This window comes from Pecten maximus, chromosome 7 (genome assembly GCF_902652985.1).
Source record: "Pecten maximus chromosome 7, xPecMax1.1, whole genome shotgun sequence".
NCBI classification, from domain to species: Eukaryota; Metazoa; Mollusca; class Bivalvia; order Pectinida; family Pectinidae; genus Pecten; species Pecten maximus.
The window spans coordinates 38965288-38982496 of NC_047021.1; the positions used below are offsets into that span (position 1 = coordinate 38965288).

A 17209-nucleotide genomic window follows, 5' to 3' on the forward strand; every position below is an offset into this window, starting at 1 on the left:
CACTTGTTGTGACAGAGAACATTTGTTGTGACAGAGGACACTTGTGACAGAGAACATTTGTTGTGACAGAGAACATTTGTTGTAACAGATCTTGAGGGCACTTGTTGTGACAGAGAACATTTGTTGTGACAGAGAACATTTGTTGTGACAGAGGACATTTGTTGTGACAGAGGACACTTGTTGTGACAGAGAATATTTGCTGTGACAGAGGGCATTTGTTGTGACAGAGAACATTTGTTGTGACAGAGAACATTTGTTGTAACAGATCTTGAGGGCACTTGTTGTGACAGAGAACATTTGTTGTGACAGAGGATATTTGTTGTGACTGCATTTGTTGTGACAGAGAACATTTGTTGTAACAGATCTTGAGGGCACTTGTTGTGACAGAGAACATCTGTTGTGACAGAGAACATTTGTTGTGACAGAGGACACTTGTGACAGAGAACATTTGTTGTGACAGAGGACATTTGTTGTGACAGAGGACATTTGTTGTGACAGAGGACATTTGTTGTGACAGAGGACACTTGTGACAGAGAACATTTGTTGTGACAGAGAACATTTGTTGTGACTGCATTTGTTGTGACAGAGAACATTTGTTGTGACAGAGAACATTTGTTGTGACAGAGAACATTTGTTGTGACAGAGGACATTTGTTGTAACAGATCTTGAGGGCACTTGTTGTGACAGAGAACATTTGTTGTGACAGAGGACACTTGTGACAGAGAACATTTGTTGTGACAGAGGACACTTGTGACAGAGAACATTTGTTGTGACAGAGGACATTTGTTGTGACTGCATTTGTTGTGACAGAGAACATTTGTTGTGACAGAGGACATTTGTTGTGACAGAGATCATTTGTTGTAACAGATCTTGAGGGCACTTGTTGTGACACATGTGACACTGTGAACACTTGTCGTGACAAACCACATTTGTTGTGACAGAGTACACATTTTCTGACAGAGGACACCTGTTGTGACAGGATACTTGTTGCAACAGAGGACATCTGTGGTGTCCAAGGACATTTTTTTGACAAGGAGATGTCACCTGTTGTGACGAAGGAAATGTGTTGTGACAGTGGAAACATGCCATGACACACCACCTGTTGTGGATAGCAATATATAGAGAAGTACAACTATTTTAAACAGAATTTATATATATATACAGGGAGTACACGTATTTCTACTGGAATTTAATATAAATATATTTACATTTACAAATAACATTTACTTTCTGATCAGAGATATATGCCAAATGTATTATTTTTATCATGAAATTGTGTGAATGATCCGATTTACAATTATTTTATTAATCTATTCGAATAATCAGAGGCCTAGCTATAGACGCCTAAATGTAGCAGACAAAATATATCTTATGTCAAAATTGAATGGAGTTGCCTCCCCTTGATCAAAGAAAACGCCAATGGTGAGATTCAACGGGTTGATTTTACCGGTGATTACAATGTCACTGAAAATAAATCATGAATTCATCATAATACATTTTAGGAACACTATTAACACAGAGAGATGTTTATTTCAGTTGTACTTCATTGAATATAGAAACAACCATATCGACCCTTCGTCGTGAAGTGACCGTGGCGCGCATGTGTCAATGGTTGACATGTTACGTTGATGTAAACATATCGGCTCGATACTTACGATGTCTGTTTAGGTTCATATTCCGGCACATATTCCCTCAAAACATGTGGCAGCGTGCTGGATAGATGGGTTTTAGTTTTCAGTGCCATCATGGAGTTGTCTATGACATCATTAAATATTCATTCATAGACCAAACACCTTCAGGGCACCTTGCCAAGGTCCTGCAACGATATTTGTTTATCATGTGACCTGGAAGAACCACTATGGAAACTTCGTGCCACGTGACTACGCTAAAGCATTTCCCGCCTGAAATAAATTTGTATACAATGCCACGTGTTTCTGACAAACTGTCAACGTATTTCAGTGAAGGATTCAGAATTAAATATATCATCTTTTTCTACTTGAAATGTGATTAAAAAGAAATACAAACGGTAAGTCAGTAAAGCCCATTACTTGTCAACAAGCTAATTAAATATATTATTCTTCGCCCGAGTTTTCTCTGGCCCTGTCACCATGTCTGGTGACAGGGCCTCTGGTGACAGGCCCAGAGAAAACTCGGGCTAATATTATCTGTAAATATATATGCAGAGTCTCAATTTAGCTCAGCGTCTTTTAAACGACTTAAAATTGTTTAGAACGCTGAGTTAATCATATAGGACCCAAATTGTTAATATTTGAATATAAAACGTCCTTGAATAAACTGATTTGATACTAACCTAGAGTATTTGGGAGGTTTTTCATGATCACTAAGTTTAGATTATCGTGAACATGATCATAATCTTGAAATCACAAGAACCTGAGAAATTGTTACAGTCTATGTGTAATTAGACCTTCCTTAGTGTGTATTGCACATTTTCAGACTTTTTAGGGGACTAGATTAAAAAATTCGGTGAAAATTGTACCTCGATCTCGGTCAGTGTTCATTATGATTATCTCTCATTCACATTATAGGATAGACCTAAATCCTCAGAAGGGGTGAATGCTCAACTAAATCCTCAGATGGGGTGAATGCTCAACTAAATCCTCAGATGGGGTGAATGCTCAACTAAATCCTCAGATGGGTGAACGCTCAACTAAATCCTCAGATGGGGTGGATGCTCAACTAAATCCTCAGATGGGGTGAACGCTCCACAAAATCCTCAGATGGGTGAACGCTCAACTAAATCCTCAGATGGGGTGAATGCTCAACCAAATCCTCAGATGGGATGAACGCTCAACTAAATTCTCAGAAGAAGTGAATGCTCAACTAAATCCTCAGATGGGGTGAATGCTCAACTAAATCCTCAGATGGGTGAACGCTCAACTAAATTCTCAGAAGAAGTGAATGCTCAACTAAATCCTCAGATGGGTGAATGCTCAACTAAATCCTCAGATGGGTGAACGCTCAATTTAATCCTCAGAAGGGGTGAATGCTCAACTAAATCCTCAGATGGGGTGAATGCTCAACTAAATCCTCAGATGGGTGAACGCTCAACAAAACCTCAGATGGGTGAACGCTCAACTAAATTCTCAGAAGAAGTGAATACTCAACTAAATCCTCAGATGGGGTGAATGCTCAACTAAATCCTCAGATGGGGTGAACGCTCAACTAAATTCTCAGAAGAAGTGAACGCTCAACTAAATCCTCAGATGGGTGAACGCTCAACTAAATTCTCAGAGGAAGTGAATGCTCAACTAAATCCTCAGATGGGGTGAATGCTCAACTAAATCATGAGAAGGATGAACGCTCAACTGAATCCTCAGATGGGTGACAATCACAGTAGTGTAACGTGTACGTTTCCAAGGCGCATGCGCCGCGTCCAACACTGTTGATAATATCACAAATATGGTCAGTACAACATTGCCTTATACAAAAACCAATCTAACGTTACAACATCGTTCAAGATCAATTGAGAGTAAGATATGGTAGAACCAAAATTAATTAAACTCCGGTATACAGCTGTTTCGTCCTTCTTTGGCTCGTCAGTGATACCATCCTGAGAGTATGTGAAATTACTAGCCCGAGATTCCTCTGGCCCTGACACCATCAGACATGGTGTCGGGGCCAGATGAAACTCGGGCTAGTGGATATACCTATGAGGTAACTAGTGAAAATTAAAAATAGACAGAGAGAAATTTCAAAATAAATCTAGATGGGAGATGTTATTATCTTATGATTCATTCTGTGACGGAACCACCGATTTGCCGAGTCACGTAGTATTTATAACGCCGAGCTAATCCATTTATTCCTATACAGTTTATTTACAACACAACACATATACAGCTACTTACATATACGGCATGTGTGCTCCGGTTACATCATCTCAATTTGATGTACCTTGCAAGACTGAACTCGTCTGGGTAGACACAATCATACAAGCCTTTAATATGGTGGCTCGTTAGGGCCAAGTATCAAATCTCGCATTCTCGCACTCTCGACCTTAGGTCGAGAACGCGAGAATGCGAAAACGCGACGGCGAGGGAGCGAAAACGCGAGATTGCGAAAGAGCGAAAACGCGAGAATGCGAAAACTCGACGGCGAGAATGCTGACACTCTCTCCACACGGCCCCGCCACTGACATAACTCATTAATTAAACTGCTTTCTGACTATCAAACTTTCTGACTATCAACCTTTCTGACTATCAACCTTTCTGACTATCAAACTTTCTGACTATCAAACTTGACTATCAAACTTGCTGACTTCTCCCGATTCTCACGGTCTTCTCCTAAGTTAGTTCTTGTATTTAGAAAGAACACGCACCTGACACTGTATATTTTAAATAGAACATGAGTTAAAATGTGACAGGTAATGATAATCTCGGAGACTATAGTGTCAACCAACAGTGTCAGTCAGTGATGCTTAGTACATAACTAGGGTTTCCGCTGGCCCTGACACCATGTCTGACCAGAGATGGTGTCAGGACCAGAGGAAAATCGGGCACCTTAGTGCCCAAAGTTCATGAATAGCGTGATAAGGTTTACTTTTCTAAATAAACCCCTGATGTGGAATCCATCTGATGAGTTTTATTTAATTGAACATCGCTAGAAATAAATCGATGTACCATTGTATGCGCTGGTACACTATGTCTTATGGTATAAGCATGAGATGGTTTTCATTAATAGCGAATTTAATCCTCGAAAATAAATCTCCCCGTTATCTGTCAGAAAAGATGACTCCCGGCACGTGCCTGTGCGTTAATAACATATTCTCGGAAGCTGAGTCATCGGGTTACGTAAACGCCCACAACGTTTTCCGTGGGTTTTTTCTACTTTCACTTTAGGTGATTTTATACATATAAACTGTATAACGCATATAATCTGGTATACTGGAAGCAGCTGTATCTGATATCTGGATAACTAGCTTACAATATGTAAGTATAAATTGTTTATATTCCAGCAAGTGTATGTGTGATGTAATGTTTTTCTAGTTTACAGAAAATTACGGAATAATTTTATTAAAATATCATAATATTTTCATCAGCGTGTTTATTTCTATAGTGTAAATAAGTATTTTAGTACGTTTGTATGTTAGTAGCCAGGTAATTTGACACGTTAGCACAGCTATGTAATGGTAAATAGCCTATATAGCGAGATTATGATCATGAATGCGTCAGGCAAAAGTTTCAATTTCAGAATAACGGAGCCTTGAGTCGGTTATAACACAGGGACTTTGTTCCTTAAAACAATGTATGTTGATAGACCCTGGTTAGGGATTTGTCCCTGTGTTTATATATAAAGTATAATACATGTACATGTATATTGAAACTCGTAACAAGTCCCTGTGGTTGTGACGTCTCGCGGCTATAAGCATACACAGATTGTTTTCTATGTTAGGGCCCTAACTTAGTAACCTAGGGCCCTAACAAAGCTATCTTAGGGCCCTAACATAGTAACCTATAGGGCCCTAACATAGCTATCTAAGGGCCCTAACATAGTAACCTAGGGTCCTAACATAGTAACCTATAGGGCCCTAACATAGTAACCTAGGGCCCTAACATAGTAACCTAGGGCCCTAACATAGCTATCTAAGGGCCCTAACTTAGTAACCTATAGGGCCCTAACATAGTAACCTAGGGCCCTAACATAGTAACCTATAGGGCCCTAACAAAGCTATCTTAGGGTCCTAACATAGTAACCTATAGGGCCCTAACATAGCTATCTAAGGGCCCTAACATAGTAACCTAGGGCCCTAACATAGCTATCTTAGGGCCCTAACTTAGTAACCTATAGGGCCCTAACATAGTAACCTAGGGCCCTAACATAGTAACCTATAGGGCCCTAACATAGCTATCTAAGGGCCCTAACATAGTAACCTAGGGTCCTAACATAGTAACCTATAGGGCCCTAACATAGCTATCTAAGGGCCCTAACATAGTAACCTAGGGTCCTAACATAGTAACCTATAGGGCCCTAACATAGCTATCTAAGGGCCCTAACATAGTAACCTAGGGCCCTAACATAGTAACCTATAGGGCCCTAACATAGTAACCTAGGGTCCTAACATAGTAACCTATAGGGCCCTAACATAGCTATCTAAGGGCCCTAACTTAGTAACCTAGGGCCCTAACATAGTAACCTATAGGGCCCTAACATAGTAACCTAGGGCCCTAACATAGTAACCTATAGGGCCCTAACATAGTAACCTAGGGCCCTAACATAGTAACCTAGGGCCCTAACATAGCTATCTTAGGGCCCTAACTTAGTAACCTATAGGGCCCTAACATAGTAACCTAGGGCCCTAACATAGTTATCTTAGGGCTCTAACATAGTAACCTAGGGCTCTAATATAGCTATCTAAGGGTCCTAACATAGTAACCTATAGGGCCCTAACATAGTAACCTATAGGGCCCTAACATAGTAACCTAGGGCCCTAACATAGTAACCTAGGGCCCTAACATAGTAACCTATAGGGCCCTAACATAGTAACCTAGGGCCCTAACATAGTAACCTAGGGCCCTAACATAGTAACCTAGGGCCCTAACATAGTAACCTATAGGGCCCTAACATAGTAACCTAGGGCCCTAACATAGTAACCTATAGGGCCCTAACATAGTAACCTAGGACCCTAACATAGCTATCTAAGGGCCCTAACATAGTAACCTAGGGCCCTAACATAGTAACCTATAGGGCCCTAACATAGTAACCTAGGGCCCTAACATAGTAACCTAGGGCCCTAACATAGCTATCTTAGGGCCCTAACTTAGTAACCTAGGGCCCTAACATAGTAACCTAGGACCCTAACTTAGTAACCTAGGACCCTAACTTAGTAACCTAAGACCCTAACTTAGTAACCTAGGACCCTAACATAATAACCTAGGGCCCTAACATAGCTATCTTAGGGCCCTAACTTAGTAACCTAGGGCCCTAACATAGTAACCTAGGACCCTAACATAGTAACCTAGGACGCTAACATAGTAACCTAGGACCCTAACATAGTAACCTAGGGCCCTAACATAGTAACCTAGGGCCCTAACATAGTAACCTAGGGCCCTAACATAGTAACCTATAGGGCCCTAACATAGTAACCTAGGGCCCTAACATAGTAACCTAGGGCCCTAACATAGTAACTTATAGGGCCCTAACATAGTAACCTAGGGCCCTAACATAGTAACCTAGGGCCCTAACATAGTAACCTAGGACAGTAAGATAGCTATGTTAGGGCCCTAGGTTACTATGTTAGGACCCTAGGTTACTATGTTAGGGCCCTAGGTTACTAAGTTAGGGCCCTAGGTTACTATGTTAGGGCCCTAGGTTACTATGTTAGGGCCCTAGGTTACTATGTTAGGGCCCTAGGTTACTAAGTTAGGGCCCTAGGTTACTATGTTAGGGCCCTATAGGTTACTATGTTAGGGCCCTAGGTTACTATGTTAGGGCCCTATAGGTTACTATGTTAGGGCCCTAGGATACTATGTTAGGGCCCTAGGTTACTATGTTAGGGCCCTAGGTTACTAAGTTAGGACCCTAACATAGAAAAACATCTTTGTATGTCCTTAATCAGCCACCGTAGATTTATTTGTGGTATTAGTAAATGTTTATTCTAATAGACTTAAGTATATAAAATATTGTGTGAATTCATCCGAAATAGTTCATGTTATATCATAGCGTACAACAGCAAGAGAGTACGCTTACAAACTGTCTATTTATAGCGATCTATTTCAAGGTTCCCCTCGTTTAAAATATCTTCTGTGGGAAATACACATATTTTACAGAATAGGATTCAGAATTCAGAGGCTTTTTCGTAAGTTTTGCCCCAAGGTGTAAATGGACATGTCACGGAGAATATGTGCAGCATACAAGTTCACGGACCGGAGCCCTGTAATCACAAGCCGCTGATCAGCTATCCAGTTGACAAAAAAGACAACATTTAATCATCTTTTCGAACATAGACTCTAACTTAGATGGATAAGCTGACATATAAAATTCCGTATATTGTTTATATAAAAATCGTTTTAATCGTTTCAACATTAAATGTTATTAATTCCTATCACACACATTTCCCATCGTGCGCACATCGTACCCTACAACGGTAATATATGGACCGACGGATGGGAGTTCATGGGAGTTTGTACCAAACACCTAACCTGCTAGCGAGTGTTGGGCACATATTTGAATCAGTTACACCATTTCACCAATTAGGATTCAATTCAATTCAATTCATTTATTACTTTAAACCTTACGGTTTATCAGTAGTGCATATATATACAGTGCAGACATTACAAATAACATACAATACAAATACAAAGTACATTGTAACTCACAAGCACACACAAACCCACACATACACGATCGCTTCGCTAGTGTAGAGAGCGTTCTATTACATTAAACAATTAAACAGCATTTAACCGTCTTTTTGAACCGATAGAAATATATTTGCCTAAATTACATAAATCTTTATTATTTTCCGTCGTTAAAAGTTGTATAAATTTGGCCATACTAGGTTTTTTATGGTAATATAGTTTGATAAAATGCTTTCTAATATCTATAAAATGATTACATTTGATGATAAAATGATACTCGTCCTCAATATCACCGCTGTCACAATATGTACAAATTCTATTATTTCTTTCAATATTTCTATATCTTCCAGATTCTATATACAACTTATGCGATGATAATCTAATTTTTGCGATTTCCTTTATAGTTTGTTGGCCAATGGGTTTTGTTAAGTACTGCTTAAGATGGAAATTTCCACAAATATATTTGTACAAAGAACACTTAGACGATGAATTTATTAACTCCATACAATGTTGTTGAAAATTATCACGTATTCTAGATTTAATAATACTTAATATATTCGTTTCGTTACCGCTGGGTTCAATCTCCCATAAGTATCCTAAACCTAATCTAAATAATTCATTTCTTATACTATCGGTCCACTCACTGCCTCTTTGAATCATTTCTTCATAACACGCTTTCAAAATACAATTGTCTGAAGATTTAAGTTTAAGCCAATATTTAAAAATTTTAAATTTTCGAATTATTTGTAAAGGTAGTCTTCCAAGTTCTTGATATATCATTACATTTGGAGTACTTCTCTTAACCCCTAAAATTCTCTTACAAAACCCTAAATGTAATTTTTCCACACCAGGTGCTTTATGGAATCCCCATACCTCTGATCCATAATTCAATATACTACCCACAAAAGTGTCAAAAATACTTAATTGGGTTTCAACGTTAAAATATTTTCTTTTACAAATATTTGATACAGCAAACAATGCCTTTCTTCCTTGTTCCGCTATTTTTTCTTGTGTTATCCAGAATTTTCCATTAAATTTCATCAAAATTCCTAGATAACTAAAACTATTTACATTTTCTAGTAAGCAACCATTGTAGTACCATTTCTCAGCGCCATTCAGTTTAACGCCATTTCTGAAAACCATTACTTTTGTTTTTTTCAACATTAACTGTTAAATTCCATTTATCAGTATATAATAACAATGAATCTAACATTTTCTGTAGCCCCTCTGCTGATTCAGCTACTAGTATCATATCATCTGCATACATTAATAGAAATAAGTTAATCATTTGTAATTCTATTGATGGACAATTTTCGGTTAAAAAATGCATTTCACAGTCATTAACATAAAGCGAAAATAAAATCGGCGACATTATTTCACCCTGGAATAAACCGTTTTCACAAGAGAAGAAATCCGACAAACAATTATTAAACTTAACACAACATTTAACATCATTGTACAAAGAACGTATACTATTTAACATTTTACCTTCTACTCCTTCTTTGACAAGCTTATACCATAAATTTTGTCTATTAACAAAGTCAAAGGCCTTCTTATAATCTATGAAGCAACAATACAGTTTCTGTTTATTCTTCAATTTCTTTTGAATTAGTGTATGTAATACAAAAACAGCATCTGTGGTAGACATCTTCTTTCTAAAACCAAATTGAGCATCGCTAACTTTTGAATATTTGCTATCAAATTCCATGAGTCTGTTGTTTAAGGTCGCTGTGAATATCTTGGCAAGACAACTAATTAGGGTAATTCCTCTATAGTTATTAGTGTCATTTACATCACCTTTCTTAAATACGGGTACAATATTACCAATAGACCAACTAGACGGATATTTCCCAGATTTGAAAATGTTATTAAATAATGTAACAAGACTTGGTAATAGGATTTCTTTACCTTTGATACAAAAATCGTTTATTAACCTATCATGTCCGCACGCTTTGGCGGTGCTCAAATTACAAATAACTCGTTTAACTTCTTCTTCAGAAATATCATCATCAAGTTCATGAAGCATATCGGGCGGTATATTAGCATCATAGTTGCACATAAACTCGCTCACTGTTTCGTTCTCTGTACCTTCAGTTGATGACAGATTTTTGAAATGTTGGAAAAAATCATGTTCATCTAGAGTTGAGTTTACACCCGTACTTTTCCTTTTCTTAAAATTTCTATAAAAATACTTAGGCTTATTTTTTCTCATAAAGTTCAACATATTACCTTGGTGAGTTTTGTACTCCCGCTTCAGTTTTAGTTCTGCTTTCTTGTATTTTCGTTTTTTACATACAAGTATATTGTGGGTTTCTTCATTTTTGCAAGCAATAAAATTATATAAGGCTCTCTTATATTCTGTGTACATAGTTTTACACGAATTGTTAAACCATGGCTTATCTTCATTTTCTTTGCAGGTTTTCTTTTGAGTGCGTCCAGAATAAGTAACAGTAGTAAGTGGTAATAACAATTCTTTTAAAGTATCAGTGAACTTCTCGACACAACTATCAACACCAGACTGATTATTATCATTGCTATTGCAACAGTTCAATAACTCCTGTCTGTTATTTTCCAATATTCTACATAACTCAACTGTATTTTCATCATTCCATTTAACACCAGTTAGTTTCTCCCTAATTACTTCTTTTTCTTTGGAATCTTTTGGTACCTTAGTTTTTAAAGTTATACAAACTGGAGAGTGGTCAGAAAAACAGTTAAAAATACCACCTTCAAAGTGAATTATATCTGAAAGGAAGTTATCAAAAGTTAAAACATAATCTATAAGACTCGTTCCTCTGCTATTATAGAAGGTAATACTACCATTAGGATCGTCGTTATGTCTTCCATTAACTATTCTCAAAGTAGTAGTTTTGCATAACGATACGAGTTTTCTACCAAACTGATTGATAATTGGATCCAAATTAGCACGTTTGCTAGGTTCTGAATCAGGAACATAGTTTACTATATCAGCTAGGACATTAGCAGAAGCTACACTAATTTGGTCATTAGTTATATAATCATTATAATTGCCAGTTCTGCTATTGAAATCACCACAAACAATAACTCTACCTATATCTTTATATTGACATACCATTTCTTCAAGACATATGAATATGTCGTTATCACACTTTTCATAAATTGTGCTATTTATCGGTGGGAAATAACATGCAAATATGTATAAGTCAAGGTTATCGTGTGATAATGATCGGGATAATTTCAACAAAACAATATTATCATTTATATTTTCAATTATATCACAGTGCCGAGCAAGAGACGACCTAATAAAAACAACAAAACCACCTCCTTTACCGTGAGTTCTATGGAAAACATGACTTTCATAATTTTCTAATTCAATTTCATCCTCTTTATCAATCCAGCACTCATACAGGCATATTACGTCATATTTATTTACAATATTTACAATGTCTTGAGATTCAAGTTTTTCACAGATAGAACGGCATATATTCCATGATATTATAGAAATGCCCTCCACACTATCCTAATACGGATTGTGAAGTGAGTCGCGTGTATTCAGGTCGATTTCTTGTGTTGCATTGCTCTTGAACCTGCTGGTATGTGAACCGGTGGTCATGGTAGGATTACTCTGTTCAATGTTGTTAATCAAATTAACATTTCTGGGTGCATGGTTCTGAAATCGTTGACCGGTTGACCGGGAAGCGGATGTAGTCGTTTGGCTAGAATGTTGCTGCGCGGGATTAAACGTGAAATAGTGACGATGAAGTCATTTGTAATACTAGTACTGCATGTAGTAAGTAAGAGACGAACTTTTGTAGAGTCCCGCTGCCATGGCCGTATGATGGCCGGTTCGGGCCTCGCAATCTCGCAATGTCGACTCACAGGCGTCTGATATAATAGGAGTGATTGTTATTTTTCGGCATAGCCGTATAATTTTAGTACGTTAATTTATTTCACTATCAGTTTTACATTATAACCACCAGCATTAAAACTATGCCGTTTATCTTTTTTTTTAAAGATATTTCTTTTTTAAAGATATTTCTTGTTTCCTGATAATACTAACCAGATTCAGACGTCTGCGGGCGAAATTGCAACAATTATTTCTAGTCGCAGTCGGGTTTTCGCGATATCGACTAAATAAATCAAACGACGATTTGTTAGACTTGCTCAAGTGATATTCCTGTAAATGTTTATCATATAGAAAGACGTCGGTAAATCAATATTAGAATATTAGCAATTTATTTCGAGTTAATAGGCATGTACCTGTCCACATATATAACAATTTAATTAAAATATAGATGTTCATCCTCACTACGTTACATATCATCTAACGACATCGTATAAGAGGTCACGTTCTGGTGACCTTGACAACTGAATATTTCACTTTCAGGACGAATTGTCAATTTTTCGATGTAATCGATCTCACCCATTCGTCACATCATGTATAAGAAGCTTACCATTTCGGTACAGATGTATATAGCTACATATATGTATATACTTCGTTGGACGAGATGACTTGAAACTTGTCAGATTATGCAAGCTATGCGCTCTATAGTCATGCTATTTCGCACATACGAAATTCACTTCCACGATTCTGTAAGTAGTAATTTGATTGGTGAATCCAAAAGGTCACCCTGACGTGACCCCTTATGCGATGTCGTTAGATGTTCATGTAACGTAGTGAGAATGACCATCTATTTTTTAATTAGATTGCACATATAATGATTTCATTCCTGATTTCAACTAATTGCTTACCATTGATATTTTCGATTTTCATATAGCCGTTTGTGATTTCAAGTGTTCCCTTGATTTTACAACTACAATAAAGATTCCTTACTTATATGGATTTTTCAGTGATTTACGGCAATGTCGACTGTCTACCTGTACGACGGGCCGGGAGCGGATGATGGTGATAGTGAGATAATTGTCAGATCTCTACAGAAGAGCCTAAAACCAACAGTCTATTCCATCAGCAAGATATCCCCTGGCGATATCATTCAAGGTTTGTTAAAAATGGAGGCAGATATATGTGTGGTTTTTTTTTATTTCGTTACCACCAAGCATTGAAATAAATGTGATTCTGGATTTTTTTATAGTATAATTTCCATTTCTAGATAGCAACATCCCTGCTTTCCCAGTCTATGGCGTGAAAGTTGACTTGAAGTCCAAAGTTTTTTTTTTCCAATTTCCAATAATGATAATTATTCCTCGAATATGTCTTGTGCTGACTTGTAAATATACCACAGGGTTTTGATATGCAGTTTTGTGAAGACCAGGGGAAAAGTTTTGCGGTCAACATTATAATTACTTTAGAAAATAGTGTATCCTTTATCGCAACCTTGCGTTTATTTTGAGACCGTAACATTGGTGTACTGTGTTGAATCTAGATTGACATGTTGGGAGTCGTCCATGAAAATTACCCTTCCAGAATTTTCAGGGGTCTCCGTATAAATGAATATTTTTGTACATATTTGCCATGTCGTTTTATCTAGTTGGAGTTAGAAAAAAAAGGTTTGGTTTGCTTGTCGGCATTCACTTCTGTTGTTGCGAATATCACTACAAACATATTTTGTAAGTTTTTCTAACTGATGCGAAATTTCCATTTTAAACCTTAATGTATTTGGGACCATTCAGGAAATTGGACCAGCACTGCTGCTGCTTTCATCATGCCGGGTGGCTTTGACAGAGGGTTCATCGACGCACTCGGAGATTCTGGTGCCACCGTGATAAGGGATTATGTCCGGAATGGCGGGTCGTATCTTGGATTGGGTGCAGGCTCATACTACGCCTGTGACAATATCGAATTTGACAGAGGAGGCCCAAATGAGGTCATAGGGGATCGTCCACTGAAATTCTTCCCAGGTATGTGCATCTTCTTTGTTGAAAGATTTGGCAAGGAAGATGATTATATAGGTCGGAACACGCTCCAAATGGAATCAACAAAGTTGTTGTGTAATTTATGAGGTCACTTGAGACTTTGTCCGTCGTCGTGCGTCCGTAAATAATTGACATTTTTCACTTCTCAGAAACCATTGAACAAATTCCAATGACTTTTTGTAAACTCCTTTCATGGCCAAAGGTCAACCAAAATGGTGAATTATATGGTCCCCATCCCCTACCCCCAAGGGACGAAGGGTTTGGGGGTATGCACATGTTGGCCCTGAATGATCAATGTCATCCTTACTACGTCATTGCTTGGTTCTTACTGCGTCCTGATTGGACCACGTCCTCGCTACGCTGATTTTTACATGTTACATGTTCAAAGTTCGTCCACGTCCTCCACACCCATGAAAACCGCCCCACGACCTTATCAGTCTCATTTATTCTTTGTCTGGGTGTATTATACTTATTACACACAATATATTAACAGATTTTCAGTGAAAATTGAGAATTGGATACAGCAGAATTGAAATACACTGCTGTTTAGTCATTGTATTTCAACAATATTGTACACAAATATACAAAAGTACAAAAGCCGATTGAAGGCAATTTTTTCGCGATATATCGCGTTAACGTTCCTACGAAAATGATCCCAACCGGCTTTCGTACTGATAAGATTAAATAGCAGACTAAACCTATAAAAATCTTCACCGGATATACGTTAGATTGATTGACATTTAAATGAATATAGCAAATTTAAGCAGATAAATATATATACATATGATATAGATTGGTCCATATAGAAACGCCATTTTTGTACTGATAGGCTGTTACTGGTTAAAGGAAAGTTATAACTTCATTCTTATTTGCAGTAGATATATCTAAAAGTATCATTACACATACATTTTCAAAATTTAGTTTTTGTCTTTCTTTGTCTATGGCGTATTCAGCCAAATTATTTCTGAATGATTTTGGAGTTTGCATGCTTCACTCATTTCTTATTTATAACGTCGTTTACAGGTAGTGGAATAGGACCTGCTTATGGTCCCTTCAGCTATGAAGATGAAAGAGGTGCACGCGCAGCCGCAGTAGACTTCTACCAAAAATCAGAACCTGGGAGCATATCCAGTAAGATTTACTTCAATGGAGGCAATCTCTTTGTCCCGCACAGCAAGGAATCTAGTAAACTGGGAAACGACACATCTTCTGGCGTTTCCATGGAAACCTTTGAGTCTTTGGGTATTTACTCTGGACTTCCATCACAGCCCTTAGCAATCGTCAAATGCAAAGTTGGAACTGGTGTAGCTGTCTTGAGCGGAGTTCAGTTGGAGTTCCGGAGCTCGGATCTGGATGGAAGCAATCCGTATTTGAAAGATATTAAAAAGGAGCTCGAATCATACGACGTCACCAATAATAAGTTGTGGTGCTCTGCTCTTCAGGAAAATGGGATTAGAAGTGATTGTCTAAGTAAGAACAGAGACACACGGTTGGTTATGAGGTCCTGGAATGCGATTTTGTCGAAGAGTTTCAATTTGTCGGGATTAGTTAAGCAGTATATACACATACAAACTTAAACACATACTCAGTAGTGTAGATGTCTCGCTAAGGTTTTATTATTTTATGTCATTTTTTAAACCCTTGTACCATGGAATAAGTTGGTTGAAGTATTGATAATACCAATTAAGCGAAAATATTTTATATATTAATAGATTCTAGCAAGACTGAATGATGTAGTCAAAACCATATATGAAAGATTCGAAGCCAATTATACGAGGTTGTAAGTAGAGTGCTGAACTTCTAAAATCTCCTCCCGAAGATTGATTATCATTTCGCCTGTAGGGCATAATTATTCCACCTGCCAGGCATAAGAACAGCTTCTAGCAGTTTAAGTCTGAGAAAAATAGAGAAGCATTCCTTGATACTATGATGACGTAATCTAAGATTTTTCTGAATAAGAAGAGTCAGCTTCTTTTTCTATGTAAGTAAGGCCTTCTCAATGCTTCCCTCATTCGCTTCATATTTATGATGACATCAGTATTAAAGAAACAGTTTTGAGATAACCATAAATAATTGATCTAAGTGTTGCAAATTTTATCATCTTTGAAGTTTAATTCAAATAATTGAAAGCATGCTTATTCTGTAGTTCTCGAGGAGACCAATATTACTATTATCCGATTTCTCCGTGGATCGAATTTCTATATGTAACTCTCAACATTTTCAGGATTGGTAAAATCGTGAAAAATAATCAATACGGAAAATACAATCAATAAAAAAAAGCATGGCCACTTTCATAGTACTAATACCTCCTTTTTACTTTTTCTAAAATCGCCTTGTTTACATGCATGTTAGAACATTTTGAAGCTATGCATTGAACAAAATCGCTTAAGAAGATGCAAACTGACATTTATTGTTTCCCTGTACTAATTTTATATGATAGAATAATTTTTATTTCTTATATACAACAATACAGATTATCACAGTATCAAGGCCAATTCTTTCAAGGCTTAGCAGTTTAATAGCTCGATTGAAATGGCCAAGATGTTGCGATTTTATACAGACATACACTTCAGGTCAATGGATTAATTAGTCGATTGATGGCATAAAAAGTATTCCTGAATATATTGTATGTACATATATAAATTTAATTCTTAAATCGGATATAATGATGGAATATGGGCAGTATTTTTTGGACTTTTTAAAATTGTCAGACTTGATCACATTAAGATACATGATGATTACTAAAATTTCTAGTGATATCAATATTTTTCGTTTCGTACGATCGATTCTTAAATATTGTTTCTGACGTACGGCGGAAAGAGATTATTTAAGCATTGAACTGCTTTCATTTGGATCTGCACTATTTATTTTTATTGTTTTGTTGTTGTTTTTTTGCGCTACAACTAATACTTGTGCTTAGTTTGAAAATTACGCCTCTTTTATCGTTATGACGATGTTGTTTATTTCTTATTTGAGATTTCCCTACGTTGCTTGGTTTTACCTGTAATTGTATTGGCATATTGATTAAAATATAACTAAAATAA

General features: G+C 37.1%; 2 protein-coding genes across 9 annotated transcripts in view; one reads left to right on the plus strand and one right to left on the minus strand.

Moving 5' to 3' along the window:
- The window catches only part of LOC117330799, a 99687-nt gene extending 97843 nt beyond the window's left edge, over positions 1 to 1844 (minus strand). For 2 of the 3 annotated variants that reach the window (XM_033889292.1, XM_033889289.1), the window contains exon 1: positions 1656 to 1844. In XM_033889292.1, the coding sequence (XP_033745183.1) occupies positions 1656 to 1747 (92 nt within the window). In that variant the 5' untranslated portion in view covers positions 1748 to 1844. The remainder of the gene's footprint in view (positions 1 to 1655) is intronic. The other variant, XM_033889291.1, reaches the window with a different exon arrangement.
- A 2973-nt stretch (positions 1845 to 4817) lies between these two features.
- LOC117330801 (biotin--protein ligase-like) lies at positions 4818 to 17209 on the plus strand. 6 transcript variants are annotated; one of them, XM_033889293.1, is made up of 6 exons: positions 4868 to 4946; positions 10730 to 10765; positions 11573 to 11622; positions 13143 to 13290; positions 13923 to 14150; positions 15189 to 17209. In XM_033889293.1, exons 4-6 carry the CDS (start codon positions 13155 to 13157, stop codon positions 15740 to 15742), a joined length of 918 nt encoding a protein of 305 aa, XP_033745184.1. In that variant the 5' UTR covers positions 4868 to 4946; positions 10730 to 10765; positions 11573 to 11622; positions 13143 to 13154; the 3' UTR covers positions 15743 to 17209. The 6 variants fall into 6 exon arrangements, with proteins under 6 accessions (XP_033745186.1, XP_033745188.1, XP_033745184.1 ...); XM_033889294.1 differs by having other exon boundaries at positions 4879 to 4946; positions 10730 to 10772; XM_033889297.1 differs by lacking the exon at positions 11573 to 11622 and having other exon boundaries at positions 4867 to 4946.